At 32.5% G+C, this 16,923-nt stretch overlaps 2 protein-coding genes across 2 annotated transcripts; one reads left to right on the plus strand and one right to left on the minus strand.

Moving 5' to 3' along the window:
* Nucleotides 1–9: 9 nt before the first annotated feature.
* On the minus strand, nucleotides 10–3,735 carry LOC124441228 (GTP cyclohydrolase 1-like). The gene is made up of 6 exons (XM_046991665.1): nucleotides 3,408–3,735; nucleotides 2,337–2,446; nucleotides 2,207–2,262; nucleotides 1,072–1,103; nucleotides 726–810; nucleotides 10–494 (listed from the first exon to the last, which is right to left on the minus strand). The coding sequence occupies exons 1-6, from the start codon at nucleotides 3,649–3,651 to the stop codon at nucleotides 353–355; spliced, it is 669 nt and encodes a 222-aa protein (XP_046847621.1). The 5' UTR covers nucleotides 3,652–3,735; the 3' UTR covers nucleotides 10–352.
* Nucleotides 3,736–13,906: 10,171 nt separating this feature from the next.
* On the plus strand, nucleotides 13,907–15,461 carry LOC124442644 (notch-regulated ankyrin repeat-containing protein-like). Its single transcript, XM_046993141.1, has one exon. It carries the CDS (start codon nucleotides 14,077–14,079, stop codon nucleotides 14,614–14,616), a length of 540 nt encoding a protein of 179 aa, XP_046849097.1. The 5' UTR covers nucleotides 13,907–14,076; the 3' UTR covers nucleotides 14,617–15,461.
* Nucleotides 15,462–16,923: the final 1,462 nt, after the last annotated feature.

Below are 16,923 nucleotides of genomic sequence, written 5' to 3' on the forward strand. Positions count from 1 at the left end.
AACAAAATATTTCTGTGTAGAACAAAGAAAATATTTTTCATTTTTTAAATACCAAATTTAAATATATTCAACAATTTTGGCATGGTACATAGGGCGGTTTCAAATTTTCAAGAGCATTATGAAAAGAATTGAACTTTAGCGTTATTTCCCCTTATAACATTATAAAGGTAAACATTAAGAAACGGAAGAAAATCTTCAGTAACTACTACTTTACGATTCTTATATGAGTCCATACAACATGTAAATGTATTAATAAGAAAAGGATCGTATAAATAAAATCAATAGACATGTGACAATACTATACTCTAGTCATTTGCTAATTTAGAGCAACATGACACAAAACTAAACGAAATTAAAATAACGAAGTGTTGCTAGATGATAATTTTAAAAATTCTTCTCTTGTTTTTGCGTCGTCACGAAAAACTCCAAGCATACAACTAGTTACCGTCGAGCTCCCTGTCTTTTGGACACCTCGCATCACCATACACATATGACTAGGAAACAACACGAAAATTTGTTCATTTGCTAAATACGCAGTAGTATATCCTTTTCGATAGACCTGGTACAGTATCAAAATGTCTCATTCATATGGGAAGAATAATATATAATGCAAGTATCAAATACTTCCATGATTAAAGTAAAGGAGTTGCGTCCAAGCATACCTCTCTTGCATAAACTGTGTTGAAGCGAGTTCTAACTAAAACAGGAGCAAGACAAATATTTACCATGCTTCAATAATAACACCAACGCCAGTTGGATTGATTGCCTTCGCGACAGCTACCGCAATTTGCTTCGTCAATCGTTCTTGTACTAGAAAAATCATGAAACATAGTAAATCGAAACTATCGGTTGGATTACATTTCGAAGGTTCAGCCCTCCCCCTCCCCCCCAAACACACACACAAAAAGCAACTACAAGATATGGTTTTTAATGAACCACGAACATTGTGAAGCCGGGCGAGAAAAAAAAACACAGACAAACCAACTTCAGTGTGCAACAACATAATTACAATTTTAATGCTTAAGTTGAAAAAAACTGTGTGAGTTATAGAAAGTTATGTGATTTTCAAACCTTGTAATCGACGACTATACAACTCGACAATTCTAAAAACAACATTTTCAAGAGAATATAAAAACAATTTTTTCATGTAAACATGTTTTGGTAATCTTATGCCACCGTCAGTGCAAATGAATGAGCTGGGTTACACAAGTGTTGAAAACTATATATGATATTTCATTAGATATTTACGGATAGTAGAGATGAGATCATGAGGGTAAAGTTGTTATTCTTTTAAATTGAATTATTAATTTCAATTATGCTTTTTAATACGTGAATATTATTGTAGTGATGATCTTTTATTAAACTAGTGATACACGGATATGAAAAAAATAACTTTAAATAAATACCGTTTGAAAGTTACCAAAACAATAAATCGAACATTTTCACATAGATTATTTTTACATTTTCTGAGTTAATTTCTCCATAAAGTGTTTTATATTCTCCAGTAATATCAATATCTAATAACGCATATCGATTCGAAGCTTAAAATAAAGATTCGATGATATTGGACATCAAATATCGATTATCTATTGTTTCGTATTTCTGAGCCTGCAATAATTTTGCAATTTTAAAAGCGCTAACGATGGCGCCAAAAAGAGCGCAAATCACAAAATACCACGTGACCTTATTTTCTTTTTGACGAGTTTTTTACCCAGTATATTTTTCTCATTTGTCGTTATTTTTTCATATTATTTTTTGATGTATATATTGTTGGCATTATCTTTCGCTCTACAGTTGTTTAAGGCAACAAAATGATATCAAAAATTACAACTATGGAAAAAAACGTATAGACGACATGACTCATCTATGATTAAAATATGGTAAGATGCCAATTATTAATGCATGATTTAGTGCAAATCCAAAGTTAAACTCTTGTTATTAAAAAAACGATCAAAACTGTCATGAACTTTAGCACATTCCTGTAAAAATAATAAGATCAAGGAACTTGTTATGTTAAGTTTGATTTAGAGCTGTCAAAATGAGGGTGGATTGTTCTTGTCAAAGAATTTTGTGACGAAATGATTTGATTAGAGAGATAAATAAAATGCGATTAGTTAACATCAGTTTGAGCTTCCTCAAACTAATTGTGGGAATCAAACAAAATTCACCAAAAAAGTACATCACTATGTAAAGTCAATGATAATACCTAGCAATTTTACTAAGACCCAGGACTTTTTTATCAGGAAGATAACCAACTGCAACCTGAAATAGAATTGTCACAAAAAATCTCAAATTTTATCAATTTTTTAGCAATAATGGCCAAAGTAGATGCTTACTTTGCCCAAAAATGGCACTAAATGATGTTCACACATTGAGAACATGTTTATATCTTTCACAAGAACAAGTTCATCATGGTCTTCTTCAAATACAGCATCATTGATGATTTCTAAAAATGACATATTTTATAATCTATAAATAAAATTTCAAACTTAAAGATCATCCCTCCCCCCCACACACAATCATCAATAAGACTTTATTTCAATCTCTACATATTTAACATTGTGTTATAGAAGTTAAAGTCAATATTTGTGGTATATTGTACAATACCAACTTAGCTACTAACTACTAATGGGTTCATCTGCAAACAAATGGAGGTACACTACAGTCTTATTAATCATAACATAATAGTTCTACTTACATGCACTAGGATAAATGAGAGGGGTGTGTAGGTGGGTTGAGGTGTGTATGTGGGGTGGGGGGGGTGTACATGGGGTGGGTCGGTGTGAACAATAATTAATTTCAAATACATAATTATAAACACATCATATTAAATTAAACATAATTATAAACACCAACCATCAATAGCAGATCCAGTGTTAGTCAAAATAAATTATAGCTGCTTGATTTTAAATTCAAAGTACTTTCAGAAAAACATTATTGGTTTTGAATTTCTAAAGAATATAATTTTACCAATGGATATGCCTCCAAGGGCTTAGAAATGTAAACATACACCAAAATGTGCTGCAGTAATTTATTTTGACTTACCCTAGATCCACCACTGATCTGTGTAATCTGCTTAAGTTTTACAAAAGTGTATTTTGTACATCATATAAGATTTACTATTCATATTCTTGGGCAACCTTACCCACCAAACCATATTTCACATTAAAAACAAACCAATTACGTGTGTTGGTCAAAGTGGTTACTGTTTAGGTAGCTAAACTTTGCCATCAAGCTATTGATAGCAATGCAGCAGTGTTTTAAATAGAAATATCTGTATTGTAGGTTATGTTGATCTAGAGTTGTTTAATGTTAATGTAATGTTACTAAAATTGAATAAATTTTGACCAATCTAGGAGTACGAGAATTTTTTGATAGAAGAAAGGTGATTTATGATATCGTATTACCTTCGAGCGATTCTTCGTAGCCTTTCGTAAAGAAATTGAAAGCTTCCGCAGCTCGACGTGGTGTTTTTAATAAGCCATCTCGAAAAGGATTTTCACCAATTGCATCGATAATTGATACAACAGCAGATTCCATTTTATTTAGTCTTGTGTCTTTATCGCTTTTCTCGTTTGATCTTTGTTCAACCGCTGGTACGACCATTTCGGGCAAAACATTGCTCTCCTTGTCGTATTTCGCAGACGCCATTTCCAATCCTCGTTAACACGACTCTAGGAAAACCTTTATATATAAAATACACTTACCGTGCATTTCCTGTGTATTATACATCGACAATAGATTTTACTCTTTGAATGATGTGAAAAGATGATGAATGAATCGTTAACTGTCTGAAAATGGACTGATGACTGCTATATATTGTTACATATTGTGAGGTGTAACATTTTTGCTTTTTTCTTCGTTCATTAATTAATTAACAGTAAGCAATTTATTTATTGATTTAATTGCGTTAATCGGTTAATTAGAACACAATTTTCGACAGCTTCTCACAGAGAAGTGGAATGATTTCATTCCAAAAAACAAAAACCGACATTGCTCGCACAAACCTTGAGATTTGGGTCCCAAACTTGAAAAATGCTTCATCTTAAATGTAAGTCTAAAGTGCACAACAAATATTAAATAAAACTAAATAATTTATATTAGTTTAGGACCACAAACATTAATATCTCAGTTTGTCATTGAAGTGCTCTCTTTCCATTTATGTTGAAATAAAAACTTCTGCAAGTTTATTATACGTAAAATTTTACGTAAAGTTGAACTAAGATGAAAACAGAGGAACAGTCATTTTATGTTGTTTTTGATTGAGATTTTTAGTGACAGCCCTGGAGATTTAGAATTTAAATCGTAAGATCAGACAATAAACGTCATGTAACTTTTACGGTCTAACTTACTGTGAATGTTCGAAGGTCTGCAATATTTTAAATATCTTGAAATGACAATAATTAATTATGTTGAAATGACAATAATTAATTTGCACCAATTAGCTACTGCGGGAATTATTTATGGCCTTCAATATTAATGAATGTTCACCTACGAATAGAATTCTTTAATCCTGTGATTAACACGCTTTCATTTTTTTACTTCAAGAAACACACACAAGTGATAATTTATACAGCAATAATTTATCAATAATTGATCATGGATTGATAAAATGAGCACAACTCTTTTTATATTTCAATTTATTATTTTCCTGCCACGTCTTTATTGTTTTACGATGTTCGATAAAGTTGAGAAAACTTTTAAAATCTAAACCAAACAACACAAAAAGGTTTCGAAGAGCACATTTTGAAAATTTATAATATATACAGGCTGTATCAAAAAGTTAGACAATTTAAAAATGCCCAGAAAACTATTATTCCACCAAAATTTTTCAATAGTGATTCAACGCCTATGTTTTTGTTATTGTCTTGTTTATCTGAAAGTAAAAACATTCAGAAAAATTATTCTCGAAAACTGAGAGAGCAGTTTTTTAAAATCCTCAATTTTTACAGCTTGTGCGAAGAAAATGAAATGTTTAAAATCATTAATTTAACTCAATGAGGTGAAAGTTTGAACTCTATTGTGTTTTGTATTAAAGTTCTTGAAAATTTGATTCGTCAAAAACGTCCACTTTGGACACGTTGGCGTTTAACTTAATATTAGACAAATTTTTGGTGAAATCAGTATTATAAAGTTCAAATATTGTACATGCATATAAGAAATTACGACCGTATTACGATGGTCCACAAGTACAATACACGAACATCAATAGAAGTACACGAGCACAAATAGAAGTACATGGCAAACACAAAGAGAAGTACACGAACACAAATACAAGCACATGACGAGCACAAAGAGAAGTACACGAGCACAAATACAAGCACATGACGAGCACAAAGAGAAGTACACGAGCACAAATACAAGCACATGACAAGCACAAAGAGAAGTACACGAGCACAAATAGAATTACACTAACGCTAGTCCATATTCTGCTTACTTAAACAATGACGAAATAATAAGAAGGCAGTTTACATCACAATGGCTAGCGTTAAATATTCCGAGCTTACATTTTCAAGATTGAAGAAGCAATACGAATTATGCGATATATATTACTTTAGTAGAAATTATCAAAACAAAACTACAAGCATATTTAAACGTTAGAATACTGCCAAGGAAGTTATGAAAAAATCCCAGATGGTTGTTGCCATTCAAAATAAACAGACTGAATGTTAAACTAAAACAGGTATTTATAGTTTCTACATAATACAATTAATGAATCGATCAGCTGGTGTAATAATTCTTTCAACTGTATATTATGGATTTCACCACAAACAACAAATATAATATTGGAATGTCGAATAAAATTTAGATGTGAAGATATGATTTCAACGTCTCCATTAGACAATATCGAAAGTGCATGAACTTTCTCGCAAAGAACGGAAGAAAACTCTTCAACTGTTCATTGTATCACTGATAGGAGCTTGGAACTTCAAGCAAAGGACCACAAGTATGTGCAACAAGCCGACTGGCTACACCATTTAAGTAGGTGAATGCAATTTTCAACTTCATTTCTGGTAGAACCACACTGACTCCAGTGGTGAACTGAAGAAATGCAATGACGTTACTTCCAACAGATTTAACGAAATTTGGTCAAGTGGTCAAACGTTACGTGCTCGTTAAGGTCAGTAGAGGGTTTAAGTGTGTTTTGGTTCATCTAACCAACATCTTAATGCCCAAAATCATATTTATGCTATTTAATAGACTGAATAAATTTAATTAATTATCGATTTGCGTAGTGTCACAGAGAAGTGGTGCTTGCATTTTACGTATATTAATAAAGGGAGGGCATAGTTCTTTTGTTTGGCAACAATACGTTTTATTTTTAAAAATTAGATTTGATAGACGTTGGGTGATTTGTTCAAGTATGAACAATGAATGTTAAACAATCGTGGGGAAGAAATACATATAATGACATGCTTAACACCATGTATAAAGACACAATTTATTTCATGTATAGCCAGTATTGCAACATAAACGACGAGGCATCAAGGAAAGCAGATGTTTTTCATATGAGATGGAACAAGACTATACACTTAGGCGACAAGTATAAAGATTTGTGATTGAATGAAAATAGATCCGACGCTTGGAAACTACAAATGTAAGTGACTACACTGACGTGAAATGATTATTTGCTCAAAAGATTTGTCACTATTGAGATTCTTGTAAAAAAGGGTTTTTATAGATGCTACTGATTTTTGGTTTGTTTCTTCAATGTCACATTAGTCATTACGATGAAATGAATACAAATACACTAAATTTGCCATCTGTTTCCAACGCACTATATGTAGTTGAGTGCATAGAGGTGCAAACGTTTTCACAGATTGTGGGATAGACTTACAATGGACGAGAGCAGTAATTGTCTTTTGCTCGAATTTCTACGACTCCCTACAATATTTTAAGTAGTCGAGAAACATCGGGAAAAAACAGAATGCCCTTAAACCCTCTCCTAACCTTAACCTAACAAGACTTGACTGCAAGATTCGATGAATATATGGACAAAATTAAAGTCTAGTTTCTAATTTAATCATAGTCTTATGAATCTTAACCTACAAGATCATGCATCGTAACTTTGCATAACGACATTAAAACGCAAAAATGTCTGAAGGTGTTTTATTCAAACGCATTGAAGGATTACTTATTGTCTTTGTGAAAGGTGACATGCTCCTAAGGAGCCAATCACAATAAAAAATTTTAGTCATGATGTCAGTTTAAGAAATGTTGACAATGAAAAATGAGTCAATTAAACGTAGAAAGAAAGGTGAATTCTGTCTTTTTACTGACGAAGTACTGAAGTATGGCTTACATGGAATAATCTTGACATACTTAACGATGTCTTATGAATTAAAGTCTTCTGAATTAAAGCTTTCACGTTAAAATGCTTTCGTGGAAAATGCATTGATGGTCTATTTTCCTGTAAAATGCACTGTAAAACGCTTTCACTAAAAACTGCTGTCGTGGCAATAATCTCTCGTCCATACGCAGTTTAAAAGAGATTTGACTCAACAGGTAGATCGGCGGACTAGTATCCCGAAGGTGCGAGTTCAAATCTCGTCCAAGTCACATGTTTTTCATGTTCATAAAAACCGTGTTAGGATTAGTTTTATGAATATTCTCTGATGATGGATTTTGGTGTAAAATGCTTTGATCATGATTGATGCTAAGCCTTTGATCGTTTGAAACTTGTTGCATCGTTCAAACTCAACTGACTAAAGCTATTCGTGCAATGTAGGTGAATGTTCTATCATTTGGATGGTCAAACAAAAACATATTGTAATTTCCTCATTTTCATAGATCTGATTAACAAGTTAAACGTAAACTAACATCATATTCATAGTTATTCATCATGAAATCTCGTACATGTGTTTCACATTTTCTTATATTGTAGATCCCACATGGAAGGAGTTGTGAAAGTCCCTTTACCACCTGTGTCATTCACTTCAATTACTCTTACTAGTTTATCATTACTCATGTGTCATGGTGATTCATGGCCAAGAATGTTCATTTGTAGTTTGGATTCTCTGTTGATGTCAGCTGTTTGTTCATATAATGATGATGGGCCCCATTGTTATATGAGCCCACCTAAAGGTGGTCAGCTGATACTCACAGAAGATCAACTCTGCACTAAACATTCTTTAAGTGATGATATAACTGGGGTATTGAAGTGGTCCCTTTTCCTTCACTTGAAGTTACCACGAAAGTCCATATGAACCGTCCGTATGAATTGCCATTTTGATATCAGTAGCTGCTTTATTGGTTAATGATGTCTGTGACTTCGTGTATGGAATGGTGTAAACATGTTGAATTGACATCGCATAACGGCATACGTACGTATGAAAATTAACATATATAATATATTCCGTTTTTATAGTCCAATCATTTCAATTTTATATATTCTACGAAGATGGAAACAAGCGAGTGGAAAAAAATCCATGTCTTGTGGTTTGTAAGTTGAGTAGATAATTATCGTACGAGTAACTGCATGAGATAATTAGAAAGGATCCTGATGGTCTATTTTTATAATTTTAACCTTAATCATGAAAAACACCCAAATTAAAAAAATGTCAATAAAAGATGTCACCTTGCTGTGAGAAAATAGCTGGCTTTCACTCGCTACTTTTTAGTTTAACGTTTATAAAAAAAATTGCAATGCTGCAAGTAGGGTTCATTAAATTTTACAATAATTTCAACGATATAAACGTAAAAATTGCGTTTATATCGTTGAAATTATTGTAAAATTTAATGAAAAAAGGGAAGAGACCGACCAAGTCGCCTGGATCAGACTGACCAGCACAACGCTTGGAAATCAGGTAATAAAGTTTTGTTCTTTTCAATATATTTAATTTCTGTTTATGTTCGTTAATTATACTGACGTTTATAACATGTTTTTTTATAGAGTAGCTATGTCTATGGGCTTAATAACTGGACAATGAATGAAAATCACCAAGAAACAAGCGTTTACAAGCGAAACAATATAACGCATTTTTTCAATTCACCAATTGAAAATTTTCGTATAACTAAATTTTCACAATTGTCAAATTTTCTGACAAAATATGCGAGTGAAAGCCAGCTATTAACGAAGGGTCTTAATGAAGCAACATAGGAAATTTTAAATCTAATAAAGACTATAGTAGACATCAAAAATAATTTTTATGCAAGTCATGACGTCACTTAGGTCATTTCATTTTTCATTGTTATTAGCATGTGAATGGTCAAGACGTACATACTGAATAATTTTTTCATGTGATTTATATATGGCTACAAAAGTTTGAGTATCTTTCGTTCGTGCACAAAATATTTGCTGTGGCAATAGGGTAGTCAGCCTGCTTTCGAGTCGTTCTGTAAATTTAAATTTGTATGCGAATGTTACGCACGATTTGAATACGCTGCATGTTAAAGTAGATCATCAGGATCATTGAAAACATCAAAAATATGAAACATAATAAAACTACAAAAATTTAAGGAAATTTTTCTAAATTTTTGATCATTTCTTTTATTGGAGGGTTTTTTACCGGATCTACCGGTTTTCCCTCCCATTTCGTTTTGTTTTGAAAAAAACAGTGTCCACATTTGGGGCCAAGCGTCATTGTCATTTATCATAACATTATTTATTGTAGCTATCATGAATATTCACGTTTCTTTTTCATTTCTTGGCTTTTGGGTATATCTCCCAAAACACTGAGTTTATTAAACACGGCATACATTTAGAAAGATAAGTATGAAATGGTTACTTATTAGTAGCCTGCAAGTATATAGCTACTGAACAAAGTAGATTTAATCAACATAGTTAAATTAAAATTATAAATTTAATATTATTTACGCCAAACTTTTTCAAGCTTTGAAAATGCACATGACAGTATTCTAACGTATAAGTATGCTTGTAGTTTTGTTTTGATAATTTCTACTAAAGTAATATTTATCGTAGTGCTTCTTCAATCTTGAAAATGTAAGCTCGTAATATTTAACGCTAGCAATTGTGATGTAAACTGTATTCTTATTATTTTGTCATTGTTAAAGTAAGCAGAATATGGACTAGCGTTAGTGTATTTCCATTTGTGTTCTTATACTTCTATTTGTGTTTATGTAATTATGTTTGTGTTCATGTACTTCTATTTGTGGTCGTGTACTTCTATTTATGTTTGTGTACTTCTGTTAATGTTCGTGCACTTCTAATTGTGTTGGTGTACGTCTGTGTTCGTGTACTTCTGTGTTCGTGTACTTCTGTGTTCGTGTACTTCTGTGTTCGTGTACGTCTGTGTTCGTGTACTTCTGTGTTCGTGTACTTCTGTGTTGGTGTACGTCTGTGTTCGTGTACGTCTGTGTTCGTGTACTTCTGTGTTCGTGTACTTCTGTGTTCGTGTACGTCTGTGTTCGTGTACTTCTGTGTTCGTGTACTTCTGTGTTCGTGTACTTCTGTGTTCGTGCACTTCTATTTGTGGTAGTGTACGCCTGTGTTCGTGTACTAGTGTTTGTGTTCGTGTACTTCTGTGTTCGTGTTCTTCTGTTTTTGTTCGTGGACTTGTAATTGTGTTGGTGTAAGTCTGTGTTCGTGTGTTAGTGTTTGTGTTCGTGTACTTCTGTTTGTGTTCGTGTATTGTACTTTTGGGCCACCTAAAAAATGTTTTCTCCCGGTGCTCTAATTGAACTTGGAGGCCTGGCCAGTGGCCACAAAGTAGATTTGAATCAACAGAAGATGCATCTCTATCTTTGGTAAATGATATCTATTCAAGCATTTCAGACCAGTATCTACGCCTTTATAAAACAGTTTACACGGTCACTTGGTGAGCAGTCTTCGATTTGATAATGCACGACCAGTATAATGTATGATCTTAGATTTTCACTCGAAGTCCAGCTTTTCACAAATTCAGTAATATTTGTCAGTTTGTTTAATTTAATATCAAAAAATGTTTGAGATGCTGAATATAAAAATGAATATATAAGTGCTTTATCGATCTAAACTAAATATAGTGGATATTTAGATCACTATAGCTTACATGTTAGAATTAAAAAAAGACTCGACGGCAGAGACTAAAACAATTTTCATTGTGAGAAGTCTTTCTATAAAAATAGCCATCACTCAAGACCCATGTATAAGATGACAATGTGTATCATTAGAGCTTTTAGCAGGAACACACAGAGATTTAGCTGTTATAGTAATTCTATAATTCATTCATTCATCAGCAAATATTGAGAACCCAATTGAAGAGGGAAAGTCTGAAAAAATTATTCGTTCAATGTTAAAATGTATGTTACTCAAGGGCGTGGAGCACGAAAGCTTCCGTTAACTCATGATTTACCTTTAAAAAACAAGCTTTAGTAAAACGTGGCACGATGGTCTGAACGTCATCAACAAAGCCAACTATGTAAAATTCCAATTACCAAAAGTTTTATCTTAGTCCGTAAAACATAACTGGAGTTCAAACTAGCGTTTTTAGCAAAATTTCGTAAACGACATCAAACATAACTTAATTAGCTATAATTTTATTTCTCAGAAATCCTTCCTTCGTTAAGTTGTTATACATTTTAACACTCACGATGGGCTGTCAACACCCATCAATTGTGAAGATCGTACATACGTCATCAAAGTTTTGCCGCACTCTTTCAGGAAATTGTTAGTTATTGTCAATCTGGTATTTTCATAATAGCTTTGTCTGATGTTGTTTGAGCACGAGATAAAAATGGTTGAAAATTGTGAATGCTACGGCCTATAGCTATGGGGAGCCGTTTTAATGAACGAGGTTTCATTTTAAAAGTCTTCGATACATCCCCAGTGGTTTTACGTGAGTATATGAAAACTTCTACAACCGGTTTCAACAGGTTTCTACGTCATGACTGACGTAATATGTTCTGTTTCATAGACTTGCACGTGCGCAGATATATGTGCGTGAGAATAACAGTAGCAAAGTCAGACTGCAGAGGTTTTTAATTAAAAATTATCCGTCGTCATATTGACTTCTTTTTCTAATGAATCACTCCACAAATGTTATGTCGTGTTTTTATTAAATCTTCACAAGCGATTTAACTAGAAAATTCCTTGCAATTTAAAAATGTGCAAAAATTTGCAGGCATTATCACGAATTTTCGCTAATGACACTTGTAAACAGTTCGAACTCGTCTTTTCTGTCGAGTTTCAAGTGTTTGTAATGTTGAAGACTAAAGAGTGATTAATCATCTCTTGAGATTTAGCTTTCACTTTTGTTAATATCATCAGTTTAGAATGCTTTCTTAATAATATATTTTTTGTTTCTACAGACTAGTAAAAATGTTTTGTTTTCATGTGATAAATTAATCACAGGCAATAAGATCAACATTTCATTCTATTTTTTTAAGAATTTTCTCGTAAACGTGTAAGGTTGGCCATCCACAATACTTCATAAAAATGTTGTCGTAAACTGTAACCTTACACCCTATAACTTCATCTCCCCCCAAAAAATCTGACATTTATTGCCCCTGTAATATCTCCGTTTTACTTCTCCACATTAAAAATAATGAAGCAGCAACGTTTGTCTTGGAGAAATGTAGATATGAGCAATTTTATTGCCATTTACCACTAGTTTTTTTTTGAAAAAACTGTTTTTAATACGTGTGAGTAAGAATGTGGATACGGCACAAAGAAGAGAATAAGAGATTATATGCTTATTCAATTTTCCTGCAAATGATTCACAAAACAGGTTGATTATGTATAAAGACGATTTGTTTCATAATTAGCCAATTTCTCTGCAGGATATGGTCGTTTTCCTATAGTTGTTACAAAATCAGACAATGTCGTTATTACTCTAATAACAAAGACTTTCATACTCTTAATTATGTTCGTGCTCGTTTAAACATATTTTCCGTTTGCTTGTAACATTTAAAGGTAAAATGAACGACAATGCAAATTAAATAGGAAGTTTAATTCTCAGACATGTATGTGATGAATATGTGTTATTAAGTAGTAGCTAGTTGCTGTAGTAGGTGAGTAGTCTTAACAAAATTGGTTTGAGGAATCGGTAATCATAAGGAAATTTAAAAAATTCTGATCTTTTCGTAATCTTTTTGGTCTATAAAGATTATAAGTTTTCTATTGAAGCAGAATTCGTATACAGGAATAAATTGAAGCTAAATCAAAATTTCGAGCGACAAAAAAGAATTTTACACTCATTTATGAATGCCCCTTTATAAGATGTTAAAAAATTCATCACAAAACTATTTATTAACTAATAAATGACGTTAATATTCATTGATGTTTTATAAATATCGTATAAAAATTGTGAAAGATACATTAGCTTAAAATGTTTAAAATAAATATCTCCTCTTTTCATCTCTGACACATCAAATCCACTCACGAACAACTCTTGGAACACGTACAGCCCCTTTCCCTTCTACTCATTTTTCTCGCAGCAGTAAAATGCAAAGTAAAAACACTGAAGCAATTATTGCCATGGTTTCAAAACATGTATCGAAAAATTGGCACGACAGTTTTTTTACAAAGAACTTTGCCATCGGGAATTCTGGTGCTTTAAGCACAAAAAATAAACAAAAAAGTTCATGTCAAAGATAATAGTTACTTGCTCGAAACAATTGTCATTTATGATGTTCATTGTTGTTTAACTTACTCTTTCACAGGGAGATGTGTAATGTCCGACATAAAAATTTAGACAAACACACGGATATCCGAAAAAAAGATAGCTTTAATAAAAAGATTGACTTTTGTTTTTTTAAAGAAAGAGCCTCAGAAATTATAAAGAAATATACAATAAATGTACCGGAAAAGTGAAGAACTATTATGAACTCCTCCCCGGGATAGAAATTTATATGATTAGGCGACTGTTTCAATCAATCATCAAAAAAGAACATGTTTCACTTGATTTCTTTATATCGTTCATTTCCGCTCTCTTTAACTCATATTTAATGATCTTAGCAAGCGCGAATGACGCAGAGAAATATAACATTCTAAGAAGCGCATATATAAAGGAGCAATTTGAAACGACAATCAAATATCATGTTGAGTTGAGGTGAAGTCAACAACACACAATACTCGTTACCATACAAATTACAATAGTGAAATTATACGAGAGAGAAACGAAATAAAGCCAGATCATGTCCACAATTATTATAAAGGAAAATCAAAACGAACGTCGTCACAAGAAAGTGAAGCGGGTTCGTAGTTCTCCGATTGAGCTTCTTGTTTGGGAATACACAAATTCATTGGATCGCGCAAAGACTTTAGAAAAGTTGAAAAAGGCTGTCCAGCACTTCGACATTGACGAACTAAACGCGTCAGGACTTAATGCCTTACAGCAATGTTCATTCGATGGTAATTTAGAGGGAGTGAAATTGCTTCTTTCTCTCGGAGCTGATTGTAATAAACAGGGAAGAGAAGGTTGGACAGCATTACATTATGCTGCTAGCGAGGGATACTTGGATATTGTAAGATATCTCATGAGGCATGGTGCCAACGTTAGACTAGCAGATCGTAATGATAAATTTCCAGTTGAAATCACTGAAGACGAAACAATCTTGAAGCTTTTACTTAGGGCGACAATCGTCACGAACAATTCACTTAATCTCATAAAGCTGACTGATGAAACAAGTTTTGGACAAAATCGATCTAGATGGATCTACAAGGATTCCATATAAAGTTGCGTTACAACAGCGGGCAGAGTAGTTGAACTGCTGCATTTACCAATAATGAGAGCTGACTCTCCAAAAGAAGCTTCACATTCACTTATATAGGCTGTTCTTAAGAAGATAAGCGTTGTAAAATCAGACGTGGAAACAAGATTATTGGTCAAATCGTGTTTTTCTTGTATATTTGTGGTTTCATAAGCTCGTTCTTCCTTAAAGGAAATATGCATGGTGACTTTCGTCAAAATCTGTCTGAATTTCATGCAATATGATTTTATCAAACATGAAATCAAAACTCTTTCATTAATATTTTACATAGATATAACATTGTGTGGGTTATGTTTGTCAACAGTATCAAAATGTTAGGAAGCATGCACAGATGTGCAGATAAAAAGGATTATCATACAAAGGCATTCATACCACATGCCTTAGAAGATTGGGTTTATAAATACAATAACGACTGACGTATATATCTTCACTAATACAACCTCGTCACTCGTAGAATTTATTGTTTCATGGGAGGAACTTTGAAGATAAAATAAACTTCACCATGATTTATTGAAAAACTATATATATGTTTTATGATGTAATTTTATTGAGGCGAAAACAATCGTTATGATGATTATCAAACAAAAAAAACAGAACTTATCTTGTAAAATGGGAGGAATTTGAAATTCCCGTCGCTTTATATAAATATCTAATAAAAAACATGAAACGTTTGTGATTAAATACTGAAATTATATTGCAGCTTGTTGACTTGTTATCCAAGCAACTTTCAAGCCATTTATTTTCTTTTCAAAAACAGCTATCGTAACGGGTAGTTAAGCTAATCATTTTATTAAATGGTAATTTGTAAACCTCTCCAGTGTTGTTTGTTTATCGAATTTATTACAAAGTTTAGTATTTTGATAAAACTTAACTGGTCTTCTACTTCTTCAAATTAGCTAAGTCTTTGTTTCAAACACACATGAAATAAAAAAGCTGGTTGACTCAATATCTATTCAATTAATACAAGTAAAAATAGTCTGATATTCAAGTTTGATCATTAATCATGCAAAATAACAAATATAACCCTTTTACAATAACATAACACCCCTCTAGTATGTAGGCATAGGAGGTCAATCAACATTTCTTTAAATCTAAATATATATAAAATGTTGCGCAATGTTTGAATGCACGCAGTGACAGTTTGAAGTAATAAAGCAGTAGCTAAATATTTCCCAACACCATCCAGCTGATTTTGGATTATACATGTTGATTATTAGTTGATAAGATAGATTTAAGGAATAATTGCAAGAAACCCATCAGTCTCACTCTTAAATTGTTTCATGCCGTTGAAACACGCAAAATATTTTAAATTCAGTTACGTTGAAGGATGGATTGAAGTGTTTTAATGAAAGAAATTTCAAGAAGAGTTATGATTAATCATACACAGAATTGGGGGAATGTCACATCAATGAACTAATTTTATTAAATGTTTTTATTTATACATTAATATAAATTTTTACGTGAACCTTTAAAAGCACAAAAGAAATCTTTATGGAAAACCTTACAATTAAAGTATTTTACAGAACTGTAGGCCACAGCAAAATTGTAAGACATACGTGAATGTTATATTTATGTAGCACTTTAACAAAACCTGAATATTTTGGCAATCAGTGGAGTTGCTTTGCCGTAACTAAGAAGCACGCGAACAAACAAATGCTAATTGACGATGCAACCATTTATGTGAAAAGGAAATTCGTACTTTGTTGACATTGCAGGCAATTTCTCGCTCGCATATGATGTTTATAGCTATATTTATAGCTTTTTGACGTTCGCGAAACAAAAAACAGAAATAGCTATAACTGGACAAACATGACTGAAATTGACATATATAGTCAACGTTTTAACAAAGTCAATGTCAGCACTTTTTAACTCTAAAATATCCAAACCAAAAGAATTTCTTTTAAATGTGTGTTGACGGCTTATAGATGCTTAAAAGTGTTATACTTATATGACACAAACAAACTTTTTTTAAAATTATTGATGGTTCCTGCTGTGAGCTTGCTGTTATGTCATTTCTCTATCACTACAATCTTTGCTGGCTGACAAACAGCAGAGTTACATAATAAGAAAAAAAAAGGCGAGTATTCAAAAGCTTTGAATTTCCAATCTGAAAATCGTAATTTGTGAATTGGAATATAATAAAAGCAAAAATTTTACGGGCAGTGATGAGAGAAGTGCTTTTTCAGGAATTAAAATTAAGCCAAAAAATCTCCAGTTTAATTGAAAACACCAAATCTGGTAATCAAAGCAATCGCTCATCACGGCACGAGT

The sequence above is a fragment of the Xenia sp. Carnegie-2017 genome, unplaced genomic scaffold, assembly GCF_021976095.1.
Source record: "Xenia sp. Carnegie-2017 unplaced genomic scaffold, XeniaSp_v1 HiC_scaffold_20, whole genome shotgun sequence".
Classification (NCBI taxonomy): domain Eukaryota; kingdom Metazoa; phylum Cnidaria; class Anthozoa; order Malacalcyonacea; family Xeniidae; genus Xenia; species Xenia sp. Carnegie-2017.